Here is a 22316-nt window from a genome sequence, read left to right as displayed (position 1 = left end):
TGTTTCTTCTGGTTTATCCAAATCACGAGTAAAATTAGCCAGACAAGCATCAGCTAAAATGGCTCCAGGAACACATTCTGAAAATTAACCAGACTGGTGCTCTCTACTGGAGAGAAACAAAAATATACAAGTAAAAACTAATAATCACACAAGAATGGTGATCCAAGATCAGTGCCAATCGATATCATAAACATCTCATAAATGTTTTCATTCATCCTTCTCCGTTTGCTAAAATAAGTAGAGTGAATTTACAAAACAAATCAACTTCCATAAGAAATTTTCAAATTTCTCGTGCCAAAGTACATGGAATTTGCCCAGTCAAAGAGTATTTCTATGCACATTGCTCTTAAAGTTCCACAATAGAAAAAAAAACAACTTACGGGCAAATTTGTGCCCCGTTACAAATACTTCTAAGCACCACTTCTCTAGCCAACTCCACAGATATCAGGTTAACTGGAAAATAACAGTTGGGAAACATGCTGTTATCTATCCCACAGCTGACCATGTTTTGCCTCTTGTTTCCCAAAAATTGCATTCTTCCAGACCTCACTAGGTAATGCCACTGTGTCAGCGATGACTTACTGCTGATTCTGCTGCCTCTGCTGTGGGAAGTTGGGATTCTGTGTCTGGTTTGGAAGGCCTACCATACCAGGTTGCAGGTTCTGAGCACTTGTCGGCATGTTTCCAAACACACCTTGTTGTTGTTGTTGCATGCCTACTAAGCTTGCAGAATTTGAGGCTCCCATACCGAACACTAAATTACGAAAGAAAGTCATGTTAGTAAATTAGATAAGCAAAGTTGCCAGCCCCACTAAGAGCATCAGGAAGTTGGCAAGGGATGAAAAGAACATCTACCCATATTGGGAACTGCAACCATATAGTAATTGGAACAGAAAAAAAAAATAGAACAGAGAACTTAACGTATCAAGGGACCATACTATTATTTTACCTTTCACAATAAACGGTATAAAGTAAAAAAATCTGCTTGTTATCCTGATTTCTATCCTACACAAAAAGAAGACATAAAAAGTGAATCTTTCTATATAATTTTCTTTGCCATGAGTGCATAGGGTTTAGTTAATTTACCAACAATTAGAAAATTAAATGACGATTACTCCTTGTCTCAAGTCTCAACTACTGCCCTATTGTATCAACTAGTTATATAGTATTTGCATTAAAGAATTAATGGTAAAACATCAAATTTGAACTTTAAAAGAAAAGAGCCAAATCTTGTGGCTATAGCAGTTCCAGGATACAAGTTAGTGTTGTCTTCAGCTACTTCCATAAAGAAAAGCAGTGAATGTTATAAATCCAACACTCTTTCCTTGCATTCTAGCTAAGCACGCTTCATAAATCATAACTTTTTTTTTCCAAATCACAAACACTAATTTTCCCCCCTCCCAGTACTACTGCTGTACAAATTCATCTAAAGGAAGAAGGATAAATCACATACTTTGATCATTTAAAATTTGGGACTGATGACTCCTTTGAGGATGGCTGCCAGTTAAGCCAAACTGATTCAAAAGGAACAGAAATAAGTGCCAGAGCAAACAAGTAGTTAAGACTTAAGAGATGCTCTTGTTTCAACATGAAGAGTTAAAAATAAACCAAAAAAGGAGCAGCATTTACGTGCTTGATTTATTGAATTGCAGCTAAATGTCAATATATTTGGCCATCAGTTTTTGATGTTGCAGTTTGACACAATTAATATGATATCAATTTATAAAAAGAGCATGCGTTCCACTTTTTCATTTGTTCTTACTGCTTCCACCTTTTTATTATGCAATCCTTGATCTCCATTTTCTGCTTTCTAATGTTTAGAGAGAATGAGTTATTCTACACTTTGGAACCAAGAAAAGTCTTTCATGTAACTAGCATGTATTTAACTCAAGTTAGCTTTACTTTTAAACTCATGTTCTGATATTAATGATGACTAGAAACCTTAAATAAGGATAATATATGTAACTGGATTGTGCAGAATTAACATATTTTGAATAAAATTCATATCTATAGACTGTTCAACTAAGAGAGAAGATGAGCAATGAATAAGCTGACCTGCATTCTTGGCAAAAGAGATTGTGATTGCATTGTTGCAGACATGTTCGTGATCTGAAAGCGAGAGAACAAAAATAAGAAACAAATATATTCCTGAAGCAAGATCTTTGTAACTTCTATTTCAAGTACATAAATCAACATTAATAAGCTTCAAAATATCAAGGTTTTGATATCTCAACTGTCATGGTTGCAAGTAGCAATCTCCCTCTCAGCTAGCAAGTTTTTGATATCTAACCAGCACAAATAATTCAAGGTATCTATGAAGGAGAAACATCAACATATTGATTAGCATTCTCTCTCCTTGCAATCCCAAACAAACACTGAGAAACTGTCTTTTTGCACAGTTGGTCTTTAAAGATAAATTTGTCTTGCACTCAACTTTATTTACATATTCAGGAGAGGAGATTATTTTACTGCAATTTCTGCTTTGTGAAGTGATGGAGCTGGATCCTGATATTTAATCAAATGATAATTATTACTTTCAAATGGTTGACCTACAGCCAAACTGCACAATAAAGCCAACATCGTTGTACCCACGTGCTCTCCGAAAAGTCTAAAATTGTCTTTTGGAAACCACAGAACACTGCAAAAGGCCACCACTTCAAACATTCCACAATTTTTTCAGAGATATATTTAAGAATAGTTCTACCTTTGATAGAATCGATTCCTGGAAAATTAAAGGTTCACTTTTAATAGCTTAACTACTGTATTAGTTGCCCTATATGGGGCATCACTAAAACAAACAGGCTTGAAAATTGTGTTGGAACCATAGAAAGATGAAAGATCACATAGTAGAACATATTGAATTTTACACTTCTTCTATGCATTCATAGTCTATAGTCATGCAGAATATCAGAAAACTAACTTGCATTAGAAAATGGAGTCCTTAACATCAACAATTATACTACTGACAATGTAGTTGAACAACACCAGGAAAAAATAAGAAATAACTAGGAAAAGAAATGATAACCATCTGAGAGTTTGGTGATGCCTGGGCAGCACTAAACAAAGCACTGTTCCCAGCTCCAGCAAGCTGGCTTAAATGGTTCCGAAGCTGACTTCCTTGGTTGAGTTGATTTTGTGCCATGCTTTGTTGCATATGTGCACTCTGCATCTGTCTATTTTGAAATTGTTGTGATAGGGGCTGAGAATACTGAATCTGATGCTGTCCAGAGACCTAGAATAAAACCAAGTATGTTATGATGAATAGATGGACCGTCTATGTGAGCATCATACATTAGGGAATGATTAGTTTCAAAAATTACCTGTTGTAACTTCTGTTGAGTTTGTCCCTGTAGATCATGCAGCTGAGACATTGTGCTCTGCCAACAAGATGCAAATCATATCATGCTAACTCTTTTAGTATATTTAGGATCTGAGACTACTGACATCTGGCCTAGCCAGGTCTAGAGCCAACGAATAGGAACTACGCATTTCATGGTTGAAAAGTTGGATGACAAAATAGTTTCAGAAGTGATCCCTTTTACAATCCCAAAAAATGGAAAGGACAAAAGATTCAAACTCCGAATTTTGACAAAGAAAGAATTAGATGATAAAACTTGGCCACATGGTATGCTCAGGGGAACAAAGCTACCTCTTAGGAAGAAAACATAGAAAGAGGAAGCATTTCTAAATTGTTATGATTAGATCCCTGATATTGTCAAAAAGTGGAATATATAAGTGACCAACCTAGATTCCTAAGATCTCTGCCTAGATACTTAATTTACTGGATACCAACTAATTAATCATCTTTCATTACCAAGTGTACATTCTCATGTTATTTTTGTGCCAGTAAATAGTTTTTGATCCTCCCCATTATTCTACATAACTAGATATTGTTTTAAATTATTGAACTATTATTAATTAATATTATATGTTAAATATTATTATGTGTTTAATTATATTATGAAGTATTCAATCATTAATATTAATTTGAATGAATGAATGTATTCAATCATATTGTGTGTTAAATAATATTTATATTTGACTATTGCTATTTCTTTAATAAAATAGGGCATTTATAAAAATAATCTAAAGATAAAATACTATAATATAAATTTTAATATATATATATATATATATTCACACCAAAACCAAAGATTAGCATGCTAAAGACCAAAAAACCATCTTTAAATATCCTAATTTTTTTATTGAAACTATAATAAAGGCATTTCAGTGGCATGTAGGGGCGTGCCGAGGGCATGCCATGCCATGCCACCATCGGCACGACCATTGTTGCTAACTACTTGGACAAATCTAGATCAAATTATCAAATTCCCTAGGTACTTTTGTAGTCTACATAGAAGGAATAAAGATAATAATAGGGTTAAAACAAATTTTACATTATGATAATTTATAATTGAGCTATTTTTTACTATTTAGATTGATGTATTAAAAACATGTAAACCATAAAAGTATAGATTTAGGATTTGCGCTCATTGCCTCACTAATGTAGAGCTGAATAGAAAACAAAATGATTCATCCAGCTCAGCCCAAGTATTACTCTAAGAAAGACCCTCACTTCTACGGTCTCACTTTCTCTCACATAAAAAATGAAAAACAGAGGAAATATCAGGAAATCCCACAAAGGATTTGAATTTATTGGCCATCAGATGTGTAGAATAATCTCGCCAGGATCAACTTCTCAGTGAATCCCCTATATAATACTTCTACGGTTTCAATTGACCTTTTTCTGCTCTGATGATGACTGAAGGACAAAAAAAGGTCTAGGTTTTTAATATATCTCCAATTTGTACCGAACTGACCCACAAATATCAAGAACTTTTCTACATCATATTAAGTTAGAAGATGCCATTAGTTACCTCATGATATTTGTAGTAGTAGCATGAGTCTTTTTTTCATCACTACAGAAGCAAATGATAATTTCACAGGAATTGACATCTCAAAGTATAGTAATTCTAAATTTGTAAGAAAAGTTGTAGGGTTGTTCCATATATGTTAGATAAAGATTAGGCCTTCCAATCAAAAGCAATGTCTTCTCTGTATGCAAAATACAAACAAACAAAAGGCTAATAGCTAAAAAAGACAAAAAGACTCCAATAAAAACCTAAGCACAAAGGAGTCAAAACAACTAAAAATTGTGAACGTACTGATTTACCTGTCCCAAAACCCCAGGAGTTGAAGATGGCCTCAATTGTTGTTGAGCATGAAGTTGCTGCTGATGTTGAGGCACTTGCATCAGCTTTTGTCTCTGTTGTTGCTGTTGTAGTTGTTGCTGAGGAGATGGAGTATTCATTATGTTTGTGCTAGATCTAGGTGAATTAGCATATGGCATTGGAGGTGTAGATGCATTGTCAAAGGAAGTGGACCCTGAAATACCAGAGGGTGATGGGGCTGATCTTCCAATTAACTGTCCACCAGGAACCTGCACAGAGGACACAAAACTTGCATGTAAACTAGGAATATGCATAAGAAAGCAGGCAAGTTAGCAAAATTGCAACCAGTAATTAGTTTTTTGCAAGTTTTACAGCTTGCTTTTCTCCATTACATCTCCCTATATTTTTCAGGTTTACGTTCTGGCACGGCTTTTGCGTCCTTCTGGAGGGTTCAACTGAACCGCCATAATACATAACAACACCATAATGGATAGGAATATAAATAAGCAATCAATGAAATTTAAAAAAAAAAAAAACCATGGAAGTTGAGAAGATGAGAAGATGCAAATGATGAGAGGAAGCAATTTCGCAAGACAATTAATTAAGAAACAACCAATTAAAGGTAAAGGAGCATAGGAAGAAAAGCAGAAAAATCTGCAGCAACTATTTATGTTTTTCCTTTTATACTTAAAATATCAAGATTAGGTTCTCTGTAACTTCCGCAAACAAAATCTAATTGCATGGTTAATAAGTAAAACCTGCATTGTAGTTCCCTGGTTGGTAATACCATTAGCTGTAAATGAAGGAGTATTCTTTGGATACACACCTACAAAAGAGTATGATAAGTATCAATAAGCTGCATTCAACAATAAAGTTCTTCTTGATGAATATCTATAAAAAGAAAAAAGAAAACATGAATCCATATCAAAAGCAACACCAGATCCTAGCAATTAACATAATCCTAGCATTGAAAATCCCACATAATGGACTATCAACATGTGCTATTCAATTAAAATAAAGCATTTCATTGGCATAAAGAAGATAAAGAAATTTACCAGAAGTGTCCCCAAAATTCTGTGCACCATCTCCATAGGAGATCACACCCTCTAAATGGCTAGGAAGAGGAGAGGTTGGATGCCTCTGATTTTCGGGTATCCGTAAGCCTGGAGAATAGTGGTGGTTATGAAATAACAATTGTTCTTAAAAAATGGCATACATAAAAGCCAAAAATCAAAATGCACAAGTACAAGAACAAAATTCCATCATTATATTGAGTTTTTTAGAAAGCAATGCAAATATGAGAAGCAACACCTTCCCCAAAATTTACTCCTGCTCTAAGTAGATTCTCTTGTTCTTGAATTTTCGCAGCTTGTGCCTTATCCAGGGTGGGAACAAGTGTCGGCCCTTGACGTGAACCCAATCCATAAGCTTTACGGCAATCAACAATCACTTTCTCAGCAGCTTCACAAGCAGCTCCAATCATATCAATTCTAGCCTGGATATCTCCAAATGTTAACTATCTAATTGAAGATCAAAAGCTGATAACTATCTAATTGAATGATTGTTACATGGAATAATAGGTTACCTTCAACTTCTCAATTTGCGTATGTACAGGGAGGCTTGTAATTCCATATAACAATTGTTCCCTCCTTGCATTATCCTCTGTTTCCATCTCCGGTAATAACTTTGATGATAGCATAACAGGCAGTACTGTAACAATCATGCCAATAAGTCTAAAGCACTATACTAAGCAAAATAGATAGTGAAGAAGAACATCTGAATGAGCACAAGCTTTAAAGTACTAATAATGTGAACAGAGTAAATATAAACAATCTAGAAGATTAAAAAATTTGAGCAGTAACATATTGACAGATAACAATAAACTGCCCTTGATATGAAGGAAAAGAATAAACCATACATCAAAGAAAATGAGGACATTCCAATCTAGTATTGCAGACTAAAACTGAGCTGCTTTAACCTTAAGATAACTAGTGAGTAAAAGCTTTTAGGCTAAAAATATAGCATTTCATATCATAGGACTTCCATCGTAACAATGTGTCTATTGAAATGTGTTAGGCTTAGATATCTATAATTAACTATTTATTCCTATTACTTCTTGTGATGGTATATCCCTCCGATTCATTAATGATCATAAAGCAGTCTAACAGTGACATAGTTTTACTCAACTACTACTCCATAATTGATAGAGAGCATCTCGGTGCATAAAGATCCTGCAATTGGAGAGCCTAGTGCCAACTCACTTACATTATTAATCGTTTAGCCCATACTTAATAAATAGAAGAAGGTACAAAGATAATCATTTTGGAAAGTAAAATAATTTGAGTATTGGATAAATTTGCAACAGATATTTCACTATTGGAAGTTCAGAACTACATGCACCAATTTATTTGATCATGAACAAAGACTTTATTGTATAATAGCATACTTGTGGCATTTTCAGCATTCACATTTCTAGGATAGACCACAAATGCCTTCGAGACTTTCTTGATATCCTCCACGATGTTGAAAAGTTCCATATTTACCATCGAAAACTGTCCAAGTACATCCTGCCTGCCATGAAAAGATGGGTATATGATTAAGTAATAGCATATGCCGCAGAAATTTACTAGTAGTAATATCAAATTTTTTCCAAATAGTCATCTCTTCACTGAAAACCTAAACGATACTTAACAAATAATATAACCCCACGTGCAAATTATGCTCATGTTAGGCGAAAAATCTCACGTACAACATTTTGAATCCATCAAATGACCAACAAGACTTGAACGGCTTTAAGGACCTAAATTATCAATCAGATCCCCTATAAAGCCCGCCGACAATTTCAAAACACCGGGCTCGAGGATAACCCAATAGTATTAAAATCCATGAGAGTTAAGATGCAAACTCAAATGCCAAATTCAAGAAAAAGAAATGTCAAAGAAGGTAATTTTGGACGGCGACCACGAGCAGCAAACAAGAAGAATCTAAACCCTAGAGTAGATTCCCCGTCGTGGGGGACAAAGAGGTAAATATACTACCACTTGGGGTTGGAATTGGTTCGGGAGAAGGCGTCGAAGTCCTCGAGGATGCGAGATATGGCTTTGAAGAGCCCGACGGCGCGGGTCTTCACCGACTCCAGGTTCAGCTGCTGCTGCACCGCCGCATTCAGCCGCTCAGCTTTCGGCTGCAGCGGCGCGGCCGCTTCCGCCGACGTGGGTAGCAGAGCCGCCGCCGTTTGCTTCCCCTGTTGCGGCTGCGCGCCTCCGGCCGCGTCCATGGCCGAGGCTAGTATTTTTCTTGCTTCTTTGGTGTCGCGGGAGTCGGATCGAAGAAGGGCTCGTAAGGTTGGGCATCTTGAAGCGGGTCGGATCTGTATAAGATATTGTTTATGGATCCAGGGTTGGTGTTCAAGTTCCAACCCGAACCCAATAGAACGGGTAGTAATTAGATTTTCCTTTTTTCCTTTTCTTTTTTGTGGGTATATCATTAAAATTTATTAGGTAGGAAAAAGAAGAGATATATCAACAAATTCTTCGCAAATCTTATACTTAGCTACAAATAGATTGGACGACATTAAAAACATATTATCTAAGTCTAAAATAATAAATATAAGTATTCATGCACATTCAGAGACATTAAAAACATAATATCAAGTCTAAAATAATAAATATTAGTGTCAAAAATATCTAGAAGCCTAAGTGATGTCATAGCAAAACTAAATTTGATGGACACTAATATTGTTAAACAAATAGATGATAACTATTTTTGTTGACTTTGAGATAAATTAAAAACTAACTTATAATTTCATCTAGTTAGAGGAGATATTTAGGAAGTCTCTTATCTCTAGTCTTCTAAATATTTAGAAAATATATTTATGAATCTTAATAGCTAAGTTTCATTTTGTCTTTATATAAAAGGTTTGAATTCTCTACTTATAAAGGGATCTAAAGATAACGACTCAAAGATAAAAATGAGAATATAAAAAAGAAGAAGAAGAGAGATTGTTTTCTCTAACTTACGGAAGCATCTCTCTGTTTTAATATCTACACTAATTCTACTTTGAAGCTTACTTTATTTTACAATAAAAGATAAAAGCATCGTGTAAATTAGTAAACTAATTAAAAAAAAAAGATTTAAGTCCGTAACAGAAGTTTGAATAAGCTGACGTACAAAAGTCTTGATGGGCCCACAGCCGGCCACGGCGAGATTACAAGCATAGAAGAGTCGAGAGTCGTGTGGCTTTGTAGAGTCTACATAAAGACCCAATACGCACAGACTATAACATCACCATAAAAACTTACAGAAGACAATAAACAAAAAAGAAAACATTGGCTGTTGATGACAAGAAGTGGTCTTGAAAAAATTAACACGAAGGTGACAAAGAACCAAACTACAGACCATCTGAAAATACTTGCCAGATTAGAAATGCATGTCATCCAGTCTCTATTATTAAATTTGACAATTTGATGTACAGGAAATGCCCACAAATTTTATGCCACATGCAGCTATTCTTGGTGCGGTAAACATGTTTTCTGTTACCACTATTTTGTCACTAGTATTGCTGAATAAACATCTATAGTACATCTGTGAATCCATTTGACAGTAATCAGAGACATTACATTGGAAGAGCCTTTAACTCAATTAAATTACATGGATATTTTTTGCATGAGGCATGAAGTTGAATGACCGGTATTGCCCACATCATATTATATGTACAATCGGCACGAGCAAGAGGGCTTAATATTTCCATTCTCCATTATAGCAGAGCCTGCGAATTAAAGAATTTGGGTTAAAACATTCAGAATAGGTTGACAAAGATGTATACAGAACTGGAACAGCGAAAAAGCCAAACAAAAAAAAGACTGCCAAAAACTAATATTCAGATGCATAGATGTTGATCGCGCAACAATAGATAGATATATCCCTCCAATTTGGCTGAAAGGATAATTACAACAAGCATTTATAAACAGCTAATGGCATAAATTTTATACTTCAGAATTAGTTACCAACTTCCGGGCTCATATCATTTAGGCAAGAAAAATACCTACTAGCACAACGGGAAGGCCAGACTGCCACTTAATGGTAGTTGCCCTGCCATCTAGTCCACCTCTGGAATTCTAGTGAGTTGATCATAGAATGATCTATTCTTCCTCCTTTCATCTGTAGGAGAGAAGGCTGCCTATAGTTATAATAGCTACTAGCAAACTGTGGCACTCCACCTCTGGACTCCCAGGTCTTGTTTGCTTTGAGTTCAAGAACTCTCTTTGAACTAGTTCAGTACCTCTAACCTAGTTCAGAAATCAAACATCTTTTTATCCTTTTTATATTTAAAGTTCACTTCCTAAAAAATCAATATTAAGAAATAAAATTAACTAATTAAGTTCAGAGCTTAGCTTAAACTAAACAAAGCCCTATAAGTTGATCATAGAATGATCTCTTCTTTCTCCTTTTGTCTGTGGGAAAGAAGGCTGCCTATAGTTATAATAGCTACCGGCAAACCGTGGCACTCTCCACATCTGGACTCCTAGTGAGTTGATCACAAAATGATCTCTTCTTCCTCCTTTTGTCTGCAGGAGAGAAGGCTGCCTATAGGTATAATAGCTACTGGCAAACCTCCATAAATTTCCTGCCCAATGCTCGAGACATTTCCTTTTTCTTCTGTTTAGCTCCACTTTTACAAAGGAGCTCCCATGCTTAGTCCAATATACAGCCCTAAAATTCAATGCTATAACTGCCAACAACCTTAGTATACACATGTACAAATTCTAGCGACACGTGTGCTAGAGTATTATGTAGAGCAATGGAGACAACACACCCTTAACCCTTCAAATCCTCGTACATAAATGAAAACATAATAACTTTTCCTGCTGATGAGAAACAAAAATAACTCACCCTTTGTTAGGTCAAGAACCGGTCAGCTTTCTTCATCATCTGTTTGTGTCACAGGCTTTCTTGCCCTCCTCTTCATTGGACGTGGAAACCTACCTGTTATTGAATCACTTAAGCATTCTCTTTTAAGGAATCATAAAATAAGTGAAGCAAACTTATTGATTTTCCATCCATTCATAATCTGAAGCTGTACTTAAAAATTGAGACAGAAGTGACCACCTCCAACTACAAAGATAGTAACTACACGCAAAATTTGGAACAATAGACATAAATTACCAGAAAAGAGTACATATATGCACAGTAAAATTGTTAAATTCCTCTCTGCGTGAAACAAGTCCAAAACAGACAGTGATAGAATCCTGGAAGGAGGCCTCATAATCCTAGAATGGGTATATGGTGGCTTGCAATCCACTTTCAGACTAATTTACTTTCAGCTGTGACTAAGGAATGATAAAACACACACAACTGCAAACAAAAAGGGACAGTTCTATTTGTTGCATTACCACAAGATGTCAAGAGGGTCATCCAACAAAATCAAAAGGTTTAATTTAATGATTCTAGTCAACTGGTACAATTGATGGAAAACTTGAAACTTATCTTGATTTAGGTCAGCAAACAGATGAGCTGGAGAATGAATCGGCACAGTTCATCGTGCTGCTGGATCAACACTGAGGAAGCATTAATTGTATTGACTGACCAAGCAAATAAGCACCAGGAAGCGTCTGGGCCTCAAGAGCATCGGGAGACATTTAATTTTTTAGAAAAAAGTCTGGTTTTGTATGATTTAGAAGACAACTAGTCCGCATAATAGGCATTTGCTAATGTGGTGGTTTTCCTTGAATAAATATCACGTGTTTAAATTGTTTATGATTTCTGAATTATGTACAGCAATATGATAGGAAATACAAGAGAAAGAAGATGAGGACGACAGAACTTCTATGGAGGTCTACCCAGTGTCCATGCAGCCCCTTATGGATGACAAAATAGCCCCTTTCCTCTTTTTCTCCTTCTGTTGGGCATTAAGCTCTAGGATTTCCTAATATGCAAAGATTTCCTGGTGCAATTTTGTTATTTTTAAAAATTGCATATAGATAAGGTTTTCCACAGATTCCTTTTCCTTTTCTTCTTTGCCAAATCAGGGTTGGATTGAACCACGAGCGAGCCCCCCAATCTCTTCTATTCTTTTCATTTCTCCCCCAACTCCCCCACTTCCAAATTTAATCTTCTATAGTTTAAGCATTCACTGAAGACAAATAACCATCCATTCCACCAACCAGCAACCAAATGTCAGACAGTATATTGCCAGTACAGACCATCTAACAGCAACGACAAACAAAACTGAACTACTTAAGGCATATTTGATCTAGTCTGTACGCCAAGTACCATTAATCTCCATCAGAGGTATATAGTATCTTTAATTGGCATGTATCAGAAAAGAGCTTCACTTGGTCTGCCGGTTAAGGCTTGCCCCATGCCCCTGTTTGTGGGGGTTCGGACCACTTAACAACAGCTCCTTGGAGTAAGATCCTACACAGACACAAGTCTAGAGATAAAATAGGGTCAATAGTACTCAACTCATATTTTGATCCATATTTTTGCTTCGGATACGAATATTGGACAAATAGTAAAATTTAAAATCATATCCTAATTAAACAGAAAAAGATAATCTTCGGGTACAAACCGGATCTTAAATGGATATAAATACAGATCGGCTTCAACCAGATTTTAAACGGATACAAACATGAACTGTATCTTAGCAGGATACTAAGCAAAAAAATTCAATTGTCTAAGAAATTAAACATATCTGAAATAACTTGCATAAGTGGATCAACCTACCAAAGAAATAACTTGCACGAACATATTGTAATAGATCTTCAGGCAAATGTATTCACTGCAAGAAGATACTCAAAACCTCAAGCTTCTACTTATGAGATTCAATTCCTAACAGGCGCATCCAGCATCTTAAGATAAAAGCCTAATCGTGCAATCCATCGTACTTGCAAGAATCCATTGGCCAAATTCAGGATTTAAAGGAAAAGAAACACACAATCTATTTATAACTGACGGGAATTAACTCACAGCATTTTCTTCCTAAAAAGGGCTAACGGAATCACATAAAATCTTAATTTTGATAGCTTAATTATACGCAAAAACAAAATTTCTCTCAAAAACACCAGATCCGAGATCTCGGAGACCCTAATCACAATCCAAACTACCCAAAATGAATCCAGTACCACAGATCTCACTCACCTTCCACGAAGTACGCCGCCGATGGCCATCCCCGCGTTGAGCTGAAAGAGAGCGACTCCTCCTCCGTCATCGAATTCGCGATCTGGCCAACGAGCTCGACCACACCGAGGGGCCTCCCTCCCCGCCGCAGCGGCGGCGGGACCCAGTACGATGCGCCGGGGACGAAGGGGAGCCAATCGGGGGCCGATCGCCGCACGATGATCCCGTGGATGGCGTCCTCGAGGCGGCGCATCCCAAGGACCTCCACCTCCGGCGACTCCGCCTCCACCTCCACCTCGATGAGCTCCACCTTCTCCGGGCGGCTCGAGCGGCCGCGGCGGCCAACTAGCACGGCGGCAGAGGGTAGATGGGTTAGGGTTTGTGAGTCGCGGATTAGGGTTTGGGAGAGGAATCGAGCCATTTGAAAGAGAGAGATGAGGAGAGATCGAAACGGAGAAGAAGAGAGCTGCGAAACGAGAGAGAGAGATAGAGAGGAAGATTTATAGGATTATAGATGGAGTCGGGTTTCGGGTATGTGTTGGGTTGGGAACTCAAGACAGAAAATATAAACTCCAGGTAATTTTTCAATTTAGATCTAAATAAAATCGAAATTGATTCTAGAAACTTTTGTTAGGGTTAAATTGCATTTTTACAAAAATATTTACTTTGTTTACTTGAATTGAATTCTTTATTGAGGGTCTCACTTGTAAAATTGTATGTTTACCTTGATTATTTCATTTTAACTCCATCTTGTCATCAATATTCTAAATATTAATAATGTTAAAAGATATGATATACATTATTAATTTATCATCTATCTGTTTAAGTTTTTGGATCAACTACGCTATCTAAACGACACGAGAGGATGTGGTATAGTCATGATCTATATTGTTAGTTTATTGCTATATAAGTTTTTAAGTTAACTGGCTATCTAACGAATATATCTCTAATTATGACCTTCAAATTTGGCGACAGCCAACTAAGTCGACTGGTTGAACATAAGTTCCCTATGTGGTGATGGTAGAATTTGCAGTTGAAAAAATTGAAAAAAAAATTTAGATAGTTCACTAGGATGAACTTGAAATTTTGAGTGCATTCAAATGTAACAAAATTTAAACAAATTCTTCAGTTCTTGACACATAAACGGGAATACTCAACTTATTTTTCACAGAAAAAGTAATACACTAAGTGCTGTCCTTGGTCAATAAAGAAGAATTGAACAAAGAATTATCACCCATTCGAAACATCAATCAGGGATAACTATACAAGACATTCCCTAGGATTAACAGTTAACACTCCCTTCTCTGCTATACCTTCTGAAATTATGAGGAGAAAATTATACAACACTCCACTCAAAGAACAACAAACTGTCCAGTTCATAATTTCATATCAAACTTGGATTGCCTTGTGTGGGAGGATTCGGTGATAATCCAATGAATGGATCACCAAAGGGGTTTGCAGTCGCCATCCGGGGATGAGGAATTTGAGGTTGGTATGGTATCATCATCTTCTGTTGCTGCTCATAGTACTGTGGTTGGTGCTGTGTCTGATAATATTGCAGCTGCTGCTGTGCCAACATAGCTAATTGGACACCGGATGGTGGTGCAATGCTATTAGACATGGAAAAAGGATCCTTGGAGTCGAACGGATTTGCCACTACACTACCGGCATATGTTGCGCTTGCTATTTGTTGTCGCCTTGCAGAATCCTCATAAAGACTGTCGAGCAATAGCTTGTCGAATCCTCCAGCCTGTTGAATCGAATACAGATGGCAAGTGAAGAGTAAATTTTGCTTTCTCTTCTAGATGAGTGATGCACAATTTTTAGAGTGCATATTTATTAACATAGCAAGGCTTGAGCATACAACCTAATTGCTTAAGCCTGTCATTGCGTCTCTTGTATGTGTAAGGCCAACATATATGTTCTGTGAATGTGTTTACATGTGTATAGAGGATACTGCTCATATCTAACTATAGATTTGAAATAGCTAAAGCCATGACCTGGTAATAGAGATCTCTGAAAAGACAATGATCACTTCCTTATTCTAGTTTTATCAAGACACTATTCTTTAACATGTAATAAGTAATAACCTTTAGATTGCATATTTTCTTCAGAAACATAGAAGTGGCAACATAGATTTCATATATCTGAGAATCGATAAGACATCAATAGAGGATGCATAACTTCATGTACTTCTTGGTTGTATAATTCTAACTTCCAATATTAGAGCCAGAGAGATTTTCTTGCACCTTCCCTCCTATTTTTCACCAAGACTTGGCTAACCACTGCTGCTTAGTGTTAATTTATTTATCATCATCCTTCCTACTATATGCATGTAATTCCACATTGGTAATGGAAAGTTATGATAACAAATGATAGAACCACAAGATGAATAGCTTTATAGCTGTAATATTCCTGGTGCATAACTTTGTAACTCCTCTATTGGTCAACCACATTATGGAACATTCAAAAACCTACCTATCAACGATCAAGTGACATCTACATGAATATTCAGCAAAAAGTTCTTTTAATCAGCTGGGGTATTGAATTAGTTTCACTTTGTGCTGTACAATAAACAAACATGACGAGCAGTGTCAATCCTCTGTCTGTATGATGTTCATCATGGAATTTACCATGGGATTTTAATCAACTGGAAAGCATTTCCTTGAATGAAATATATGAACAGCCCACAAGTGAATCCTCTTTCCAAGTAATTTTATTTGCAGTATTCACTCCAGTAAAACTAGTAGAGATTTATAACATGTACGAGAGAATTGTACTAACCAGTTTGCTATCAACCACGTGTCCAGTATTGTTACTTGGGGTAGTGACTAATGCTAGTTCCCACCCAGAAGGATTAGAAGCAAGTAAGTCATGAGTAGTCGAGGCGTTTACATCTTCCCCTATAAATAATTGTGGAAATAAAAAGATAAGTCACTGGTGACAAAATGTTACACTATTGCATTATCTAGCTAGAAGCAAGTAGAAGGAAACAATAAGATTTCTATTTCATGGTTAGATAAGAAAATAAAAAATTATTTCTTTTTCTCCTCATGCATGCATACCTTCTCTAGTAGACAACATGATCAGAATTTCAACGACAATTAGAACTACCTGGTGGTAGAATGGCTAGAGCCAATGCATTGCTATTTTCAAGTTCAGCAGCAATGGGATTTATTTCATCCAAGCCCTGTATGATGATGATAAAAAAAAGTTATAATTCTTAACTTGGAAATAAGTTGCAAGGAAATGTTAATCCAGTTCCTGATAAAATAAAAATCACCAATAAATCTCCAGTAGTCAAAGGTTGAGGTTCAGGCCCAACAGCCTCAACAGTCTCAAAGACTGGTTCTGGTACTTCTTCAGCTTCGGCAGGCTCTTCTTTTTCATCTTCTATATGCTTTTCGCTTTCAGGAGGAGCTTCTTCTTGATTATAGGTTAATAGATTCCTTTCCTGGTATTCCTGGTTTACACATGGTGAGATAAAGAAAGAAAAATAAGTTCATTTTATATAAGTTTCCATGGTACTTTGACGTTAGAAGGCAACACATGACATCCACATAATAATTTATTTTCTTCTTTCTGAAGTATGAAGTAACAAATCAAATATGTATTTTTCCCATGAAATATCAGGTATCTATTCTGAAGATGCCGATGAGTAAACAGGTCCATAACACTTTCAAAAGAAAGGCAAGATTGCCTCAATCTTCCGAAATGCATGATTCTGCATGGCATGCTCATATATTTTTCCAAGGTCTTTAATCAAATAAGTAGAACCATGGGAAGAGTTAAAACATATGACTTGGTACTTTCTGTCTGTGGCCAGAACTTTTGGTAGTGAAGAATGGTGGAAATAAATCCAATTTCTTCCTTGTTAAGGGTATATTTAACATCACTTTGACATATAGATGTCCAAAAGCAAATTTGTCTGACTCTAGAGTCTTCAATAAGAAATTATTTTTTTCAGTTGAACAACATTATTCAGAATAGCTAATGGACATTATTAAACAGCCTAATTACAGATGATTAGGTATAATCAAGATGGAGCCACAAGAAAACTTGCCTCACAAAGAAGAGTATCTAAGAGTGACTAAGGATGAGATTTGCTCAAATATTACACTGGAAAAGTATGGTGCCAATACAACTTACCAGTGCCTTACTTGAAATAGATCCAATCCGAGGAGCTTCTCTAATATATTCTTCCATAGTTGCAAGAAATGAAGGAGGTGGCTGCAAAAAGGTGAACCACAGAAGAAATGACCACGAGGAGTACTGGTGCTTAAAATAAAAACAAATACCAATCCCTATTATGGGTAGAAATATACAGATTGAAAGAAATAGTTCTCATAAAAACTAAACCCACATTAAGTTACACAAAGAGAACTAATATTCCCTGAGCAAAACAGTTCACAATTTGACTGAAATTTAGCATTTATCTTAAAACATTCTTAACATTCATGTAGGAAATTTTAAATCTTATACCACTAAAAATTGGGCCAGGCTTTCATGGTTCAGGTGAAGAATGGACATCATCCTGAACTAGAGTAAAGATGTACGTAACCTGTCTCAGAGTGGGAAACTGAAAATTCCTGGCCAGTTCAAGATTTTTGCAGAACTCATAAAATTCTGAAAGGTTCTCGGCCTGCAACAATAAGACATTGATTAAACAACCATTGGTTTAACAGTTGTCCGCCACGAGAAGCATAATATATCGATAAAAAAAATACCTGCTGACCAGCTCGTCTATAGATATCGAGGGCTTTGATGGCATCATATTTTGGCATTTCAAAGAACTGCAACATAATTTAAAAAAATTAAAAAGGTCAGCCAGGAACATGAACAAAACTAAAGCACCTGAAGTTCTTTGTCATGAAGAATGCATTAGACTATTTGAGCATCAGGATGAACTATAATACCATATCCACGAGATTGATGATCCCATCATTAATTGCACAATAGATCTTGAAGCTCTCTTTCAAAACCTAAATAACATTAAAAGGTTCCGTAAGTTTCATGCAAGTGTTTAGAAAGATAAGATATTATAGATAAGACAAAAATATACATATTTTATCCAATATTTATTCATAGGGGAGAGCATAATTTTTAGCCTGTCTAATTTAATATATGAAATCCCACAACCAATGAGAAAGCTCAATCATAGGGGAGTCCAGAAGTCTTGCATTCAAAGACCAAGAGAAGCAAGCATAAGACATCCTTAAAGTAAGATGATAAAGAGGAGGAATGTTTTCTTGATCTTCCAGAACTGACATGTAGCTTCCTTATGAAATAAAGACGCAGGAAACAGGAAATGATATTTCGCATCACTTAAAGAACCACAATAGCATTCTAACAGAAAAATAGAATAAAATATATCAACCTCCAAAAGAAAAGAGGGCACTAGAAACATAAGAGTTTCGGCTTAAAATTTCAAAGTCAAGATCTAATATGAATGACCTCTGCCATCCATGAGTAAGCTGTATACAAACTCGATAGTTTCCATATCAAAATGGTGGTGCAAAGTGCAAATTACGCTAATTTTTCACATATCTGAGCCGATATTGGTTTATTTGGAACAAGATTTGTGCACCATGTTGTCTGTAGACTGACATATTTGCAAATGGCTTATTGGCATGTTAATCATGGAAGGTAAAAGGTTAAATTTATTTCTTCTATCGGAGACAGAATGTTTATAAAAGTCCAGCAAAAGCTTCAGGAAACTAGCACATAAAATATTCATGAGAAAGTTGAGTTCCATAGTCATAATTTAGAACTATAATTGAAGAGTAAAGAATAATGGAACATACCAGAGCCAATGCATACTGTATAACGTAGTTTGTGCAGGCTGCACCATCAGGCTACAGTAACCAAATAAGAAAGGAACCAAAATCCATAAGAAGGAAAAGAAAAAAAGGTTCAAACATGGTACCAGTGCCAGAATTTGATATAACCAACCTGGCAGCCGACAAGGCGAAAGAGCAGCTGTTGCAATGCAGGCAACTGCTCTAAAAGATCTGGACAACCTATAGTTCTCGTTCTACTATGTCCCTGGCAGCATAAAAGCCAAAAAACAAAAAAAGAAGAAACTTACAATCATTAGAGCCTACCACTATCAGGTCACTAAAATTGAAAAGCACCCTGGTTACCTTGGCAGTATCCTGTGGAGATTTCAATAAACGCTCAGCTTCAATGTCATACTTTAATACCCTAAAACTTTCAAGCCGTTCCTCTAGGAAGAGAGCATATGTTCGTACCCATGCAGAGCAATCCCAAGCTACAAAAGGATATATCTGACAATTATCAAATGTTCAGCTTCAACTTCTCCATGCTAAATGGAGACAAATTGTATAAGCAAAGTAGCTATTATCTCCAATTAATATATATTGCATAACCAACCTAGAGGACTTGAGTCATCCTTAAAGTTGGATATCTGCAATATATTTCCCCTATGAGAATAGTTCAAAATCTCCTCTTTAAATGTAGGATCACCCTCTCTCAGTAGTCTATGAATAACTATCAACGTTTTCAAAGCCACCTGTAATATTTGATCAGTTACCCATCATTCAATAAAAAGAGATCATAATTACCAACTTATAGCATTTCCCAAGGGATCTCAATAAAAGAAAATGTTGTTATTGTTTCTATGAAAAAGAAATACATAATCAATTTCAAGCTTCTAAGAAGTTTGAAGTAAATATAATACTGCATATAGTTGAAATTTTGAACTGCTGGAAGTTACTATACATGAAAAAGAAATAGATTCTTGCAATTTTTCAGATTTCAGAAAAGTGAAAATTATACTCGATGCTGGTGTAAGATATGTTAAAAGGATACGAAGTAAATAAGGTAAATGGTGAAACTTAAAAATATATGAACAACTCAAGTCATCTGACAGTTTGGTATTCTCCATCACAATATATACATTGAATACTTTGACCAAAGGAACGAAATTAATAAAATTTTAAGAGGAAATTAATGCTAATACATACTGTCCAGTTCCGTGTCTTGGATAGCCTTCTTGAGAGTGCATAGATACAATAAGCAATATCAGCTCGTGGACGTGCTAGAGACGTAGCAAAAAATATTTCTGAAGCACAGAAAAAGAAAATGATAAAAAATTAACGAATAATGCAAGTTATCAAATAAAAAGACGACCTTTAGTAATTAAAAAAAATCCCAAATCGTATCTATTAAATGATTATATCAAATAAGGGCAAATTGCCAATTGTACCCAAAATTCACTCACTTCTAACGTGTCGTTCCTTCGGTGGGCACTCAACATGGTTTGTTGCCTTCACTATCGCAATGTCCAAATCCTTCCAACAAATCAAACACAAAAATAGCAGAATTAGATCGAAATCGAGAAGAATTCTTTAAAAAAGTTCTAGGATGGTTAAAAGGATTTCTGATATCAAACCTTAAAATCGCTGTTGACCTTGGCAAGACCGACCTTGGTGGAGTCCTTGAGGGCTCCGTAGGCTTTCCGCCAGGTCTGGAGCGTCCCCATTCTCTTCCTCCCCCACCTCGGCCGGCCTGCGAAACCCTAACCCTAAACCTAATCGAGAGAGAGAAGAGAGAGAAGGAGACGCGAGAGGAGGAGAGTGATCGAGAGAGAGCGATTTCTCCGGCGATCGTAACAGCGAGTATATATACCCCGCCGCTTCCTTCGCGCTTTCCATCCTCCCTCCCTCGCTCTCCGAACTCGAAGGATTAAGAAGGTCGTTGATAACATCATACCTCCTTTTCATTACCATCGCGTCCTTCGTCTCTCTCTCTCTCTCTCTCTCTCTCTCTCTCTCTCTCTCTCCAAATAGGAACAATCCAAAAGGAGTACGCTTGTGATAAATGGGGTGAACTTACAGAGAGCGATTCATAGCCGTTGTTAGGTTATAGCCGTTTAATTAACTCGTGCGAAATAAGTTTTTTTTTATAAAAATTAAATGGTTGTCATTACTCGATAGGATCAAAATAGACAAGTAGAAATATTAAATTAAAACAGATAAAAAAAATAATTCTCTTTTTTTTGTAGTGCAACTGTAGACTCGATTTCACTTCACGATAGCTTATTAGCTTGTAGTCCAGTAATATTGAGCTAAGTTCAAATCCATTAAGACTAGACTGAATTGGATCCTTAAAGACAAGAGGATTGTGTTGTCATCTATCTTCTAATTTATTGACGACACAATCCTCTTTCACAAAGTTGAGATCAAGTTAGCCATTAACCTCAAAAATATTGTCTTGCTCTTAGCTTCATGCCTCAATCAACTTCTAAATCTTGTGTGTTTGGAGTCATCAATAATACACCTCTTGTTGGGCGTCCATTCTTGGATGCCCTATGGACCTTGGTGGCGGTTAGATTCTTCTCATCGCAACCCTTTTAACTCTTTTCTCTTATTTTATTTCGGTCCAGTGCCTTCTCCTATCCTTTACAAAATCGACTTTATAAAACCAACAATTTTCATTATCTGGTTAACTATGACACAATTTACAAAAGCCGAAAGCAATGCTAACTTGGGGTCCTCAACCTAAGACCTTAGAACATTGCTCTATTAGCAAAATGACAAGGATGACCGTCCCTTTCGATGGAAAACTGATAATCCTCTTTTCTTATTATCATCGATGAACTTCTTCGAAGAAGCATTGCCCCTTCTCCCTATTCCTTCATTTGGGAAGGAGTCCTAAAAACTAAGGTCTAGTTCGCCATGGGAACTGCCTTTAGGCAATGACGAATCCATGGGCAATTTTCTTAGCCTTTTTTATTTTTACAATTTTTAGCTCTCTCCCTCTCCTCCCCTCCGTCTCCTCTCCTTGTCCCGTCTTATGAGAATAATTAGGTTCTACCATTTCTTCTAATAATAAAAGATAAGTTTAGTCGGCAAGAATTAAGCTGATTTTGTAAAATTCGGTATTTTGATGCAAGTTTAGTATTTTCTAGGCTTGATTTGGTTCTAAGCCGTTGAAAATTGATGTTTGGATTTATTTTCAAGCTATTTTAGAGACGTCATTTGGTCTATAATTAATTGAATTAAT

The 22316-nt window shown here is 36.2% G+C and overlaps 3 protein-coding genes across 5 annotated transcripts; all 3 read right to left on the bottom strand.

Moving 5' to 3' along the window:
• Nucleotides 1-184: 184 nt before the first annotated feature.
• On the bottom strand, nt 185-8522 carry LOC140793487 (mediator of RNA polymerase II transcription subunit 8). Of its 2 annotated transcripts, XR_012109974.1 has the most exons (13): nt 8210-8521; nt 7618-7742; nt 6757-6881; nt 6483-6666; nt 6227-6334; nt 5930-5997; nt 5174-5440; nt 3321-3377; nt 3026-3232; nt 2056-2109; nt 1454-1514; nt 950-1005; nt 185-754 (listed from the first exon to the last, which is right to left on the bottom strand). XR_012109974.1 is itself a non-coding variant. In XM_073144985.1 (12 exons), exons 1-12 carry the CDS (start codon nt 8446-8448, stop codon nt 579-581), a joined length of 1671 nt encoding a protein of 556 aa, XP_073001086.1. In that variant the 5' UTR covers nt 8449-8522; the 3' UTR covers nt 185-578. The 2 variants fall into 2 exon arrangements, 1 of the variants encoding a protein (XP_073001086.1); XM_073144985.1 differs by lacking the exon at nt 950-1005 and having other exon boundaries at nt 8210-8522.
• Nucleotides 8523-9590: 1068 nt separating this feature from the next.
• LOC140794140 (uncharacterized) lies at nt 9591-13823 on the bottom strand. Of its 2 annotated transcripts, XM_073146022.1 has the most exons (4): nt 13311-13823; nt 12444-12587; nt 11064-11156; nt 9591-9939 (listed from the first exon to the last, which is right to left on the bottom strand). In XM_073146022.1, the coding sequence occupies exons 1-2, from the start codon at nt 13708-13710 to the stop codon at nt 12502-12504; spliced, it is 486 nt and encodes a 161-aa protein (XP_073002123.1). In that variant the 5' UTR covers nt 13711-13823; the 3' UTR covers nt 9591-9939; nt 11064-11156; nt 12444-12501. The 2 variants fall into 2 exon arrangements, with proteins under 2 accessions (XP_073002123.1, XP_073002124.1); XM_073146023.1 differs by lacking the exon at nt 12444-12587 and having other exon boundaries at nt 13311-13821.
• A 606-nt stretch (nt 13824-14429) lies between these two features.
• Nucleotides 14430-21063, bottom strand: LOC140793865 (putative clathrin assembly protein At5g57200). Its single transcript, XM_073145613.1, has 15 exons — nt 20704-21063; nt 20533-20602; nt 20276-20373; nt 19683-19821; nt 19433-19560; nt 19242-19334; nt 19094-19144; nt 18206-18271; nt 18017-18082; nt 17851-17931; nt 17439-17519; nt 16573-16752; nt 16404-16479; nt 16074-16192; nt 14430-15039 (listed from the first exon to the last, which is right to left on the bottom strand). Exons 1-15 carry the CDS (start codon nt 20791-20793, stop codon nt 14674-14676), a joined length of 1704 nt encoding a protein of 567 aa, XP_073001714.1. The 5' UTR covers nt 20794-21063; the 3' UTR covers nt 14430-14673.
• Between the last annotated feature and the right edge of the window lie 1253 nt (nt 21064-22316).

Source organism: Typha latifolia, chromosome 8, assembly GCF_019914945.1.
Source record: "Typha latifolia isolate L0001 chromosome 8, TyphaL0001v2, whole genome shotgun sequence".
NCBI lineage: Eukaryota > Viridiplantae > Streptophyta > Magnoliopsida > Poales > Typhaceae > Typha > Typha latifolia.
The sequence above is the reverse complement of the archived record's forward strand: the minus strand, read 5'-3'. Positions and strand labels throughout refer to the sequence as shown.

Excerpts from the sequence above, each read along its gene's own strand:
- LOC140794140 (XM_073146022.1), bottom strand. The coding sequence starts at position 13,710 with ATGGCTCGATTCCTCTCCCAAACCCTAATCCGCGACTCACAAACCCTA. Across the intron at positions 12,588-13,310 it reads GGCGGCGTACTTCGTGGAAG|GATCTTACTCCAAGGAGCTG; the intron begins GTGAGTGAGATC and ends GTGTCTGTGTAG.
- LOC140793487 (XM_073144985.1), bottom strand. The coding sequence starts at position 8,448 with ATGGACGCGGCCGGAGGCGCGCAGCCGCAACAGGGGAAGCAAACGGCG. Across the intron at positions 6,882-7,617 it reads GAATGCTGAAAATGCCACAA|TACTGCCTGTTATGCTATCA; the intron begins GTATGCTATTAT and ends TGATTGTTACAG. Across the intron at positions 6,335-6,482 it reads AGGAGTAAATTTTGGGGAAG|GCTTACGGATACCCGAAAAT; the intron begins GTGTTGCTTCTC and ends ACTATTCTCCAG.
- LOC140793865 (XM_073145613.1), bottom strand. The coding sequence starts at position 20,793 with ATGGGGACGCTCCAGACCTGGCGGAAAGCCTACGGAGCCCTCAAGGAC. Across the intron at positions 19,822-20,275 it reads CCAAGACACGGAACTGGACA|GTGGCTTTGAAAACGTTGAT; the intron begins GTATGTATTAGC and ends CAAATATTACAG. Across the intron at positions 16,753-17,438 it reads CTATTTCAAGTAAGGCACTG|GAATACCAGGAAAGGAATCT; the intron begins GTAAGTTGTATT and ends TGTGTAAACCAG.